General features: G+C 46.4%; 1 protein-coding gene across 1 annotated transcript; it reads right to left on the bottom strand.

Moving 5' to 3' along the window:
• Positions 1 to 318: 318 nt before the first annotated feature.
• LOC110104125 (RING-H2 finger protein ATL2-like) lies at positions 319 to 1,252 on the bottom strand. The gene has a single exon (XM_020833102.2). It carries the CDS (start codon positions 1,174 to 1,176, stop codon positions 319 to 321), a length of 858 nt encoding a protein of 285 aa, XP_020688761.1. The 5' UTR covers positions 1,177 to 1,252.
• Between the last annotated feature and the right edge of the window lie 709 nt (positions 1,253 to 1,961).

The raw sequence follows: 1,961 nt of genomic DNA, 5'->3' as shown, positions 1-1,961 counted from the left end.
AAATTGCGGTCTGAATCTTCCAACAGCGCTTTGAACCCTTGATTCGGACTCATTTAGGCTCGGATTGGGTTGATCTTGGTGTCGTTGGGTTCGTATTTCCGAGATGCTCAGTTTGATTGTAAGCTCACTGAAATCGGAGTTCATATGCTCCCGAAATTAATTTTTGATATTTCCAACTAGTTCTTGCCTCGAGATTCGTAACCGATCAAGATGATTTTGTGATGACGTATCAAGAATCTTTACTGCAAGATTTTGTAAGAGTGCCACGTTACCACTTCTGTTTCGGCCCTATCCATTTCAGTCTAGGCCAAAATCGCACTAACGAGTCGGATCAGCAGCCGTTGTCACCGGTGGCGATTCCCCATCGCCGCGCTCTAGATCCGCCTCCGATCCCGAACCACCTCCCCAATAGAACCGCCGATTGCGCATCAGAAGCCACCGGATTAGCACCATCCTGCGGCCTGCAGATTTCAATGGCTGCACATCCGGCGATTCGAGCCCTGAACTTATCTGCTCTTCTTGCCCGCTCGAACTTTCAGCTCTACTCGCTGGAATATCAATCATAACTTCTAGGAAGCCGGAATCCGATGAGGAAGAACCCATCTCTTCCACCCGCTCGTAGGACAAGCGCAGTTCGTTCAAGTCCAAATCCACCAATGCATCGACGGTATCAACCGCCGGCCTTGCACCGGAAGTGGTCGTGACGACATCCTTCACCACCTCGACAGCTGCGCGGCAAAGCGGGCAGGTGGAGTGTGAATAGAACCACATATCGATACAATCAATGTGGAAGCGGTGACTACACGGAGGAAGGCATCGGATCTTCTCCCCATCTTTGAACTTGTTCAAGCACACGGCACATTCCGCCAATTCATCATCCTGGCCTTCCCCCGCGTAGTCCGAAAAGAGCAGAACGGGGAAGGATCCGAGAATTGAGGGGTCGAGGCCTCGATTAACTGCGCAAGGAGGCGCGGTCTGGCCCTCTCTAGCGAAGACAAGTCCCCGGCGGCGACGAGCCTGACGTGAGGCTCTGCGTATGACATTCCAGCGGACACAGAGGTGCAGAAAGAGGATGAGGAGCACTACGGTGAAGAGCACCACAATAGCACTGAGCATGATATTGCCGCTCAGCGCGTAGCTCTGTGGCGATTTTCCGTCTTCAGAGTGAGGATCCATTTCTGTTTCTTCCTTTCTAAGTATCTCAATTTCTTCCCCGCTCTCTTCTATGAGCCTCGGTTGGGGAAAGAGAAATGCTAACACTGCACTTTATAATCTTAGTAGATGGTTATGGTCACTGCGTTACTTGACCGGATGCTCGACTGTAGTGGGCCACAGTAGTATTGGGTTATCGTTAATCAATGTGAAGATATGGTAGTATGGGGATTGCGTGCGCCATATTGGACACGCGACAGTGAACGGTCTCGCGCGCTGTGTTTTTTTTTTTTTTAATTAATGAGCTCATCCGCCGTGTGTTGCTGCCGTGATTCTCTGCGAAATAACTGTGTATGTTTTCGCCATCCCGTAAATTTCACAAGAAAATAGAATTTGAAGCCAAAACATGTAGATTCCGGTTAGGTTAGTACATAAAATAATTGAGTATTTTTATCATATATATAATTTAAAATATAAATAAAATAAAATATAGTCTTACATATACCAGGCCATTTCGTCCAAGATCCTTTAAAGGATTTCGTCTAAAGCCACTCAAAAAAGAAATTACATCAGAGAGTAGAGCATGAACAAAAAGAAAGCTCAATGAAGAGCCAAAAAACCTGAACAAACAAGAGCAAAAGCTTACAGCTAAAGTGTAAGCAAAACATTATTAAAGTCCGTAAATGAGAGAATGACCATCGAGAAGAACCATGAACAAAGGGGTGCCAACAAATCGAAAGGCAACAACATAATTGATAAATTCAGTTCGATCAACCAAAAAAATTGGTCAACAGAAACCCTAGGTTGCC

Source organism: Dendrobium catenatum, unplaced genomic scaffold (genome assembly GCF_001605985.2).
Source record: "Dendrobium catenatum unplaced genomic scaffold, ASM160598v2 original_scaffold_9709, whole genome shotgun sequence".
Lineage (NCBI taxonomy): Eukaryota > Viridiplantae > Streptophyta > Magnoliopsida > Asparagales > Orchidaceae > Dendrobium > Dendrobium catenatum.
Note: the sequence above shows the minus strand (reverse complement) of the source record. Positions and strands in the feature narration are given on the sequence as shown.

Coding starts and splice junctions, on each gene's coding strand:
- LOC110104125 (XM_020833102.2), bottom strand. CDS start 1,176: ATGGATCCTCACTCTGAAGACGGAAAATCGCCACAGAGCTACGCGCTG.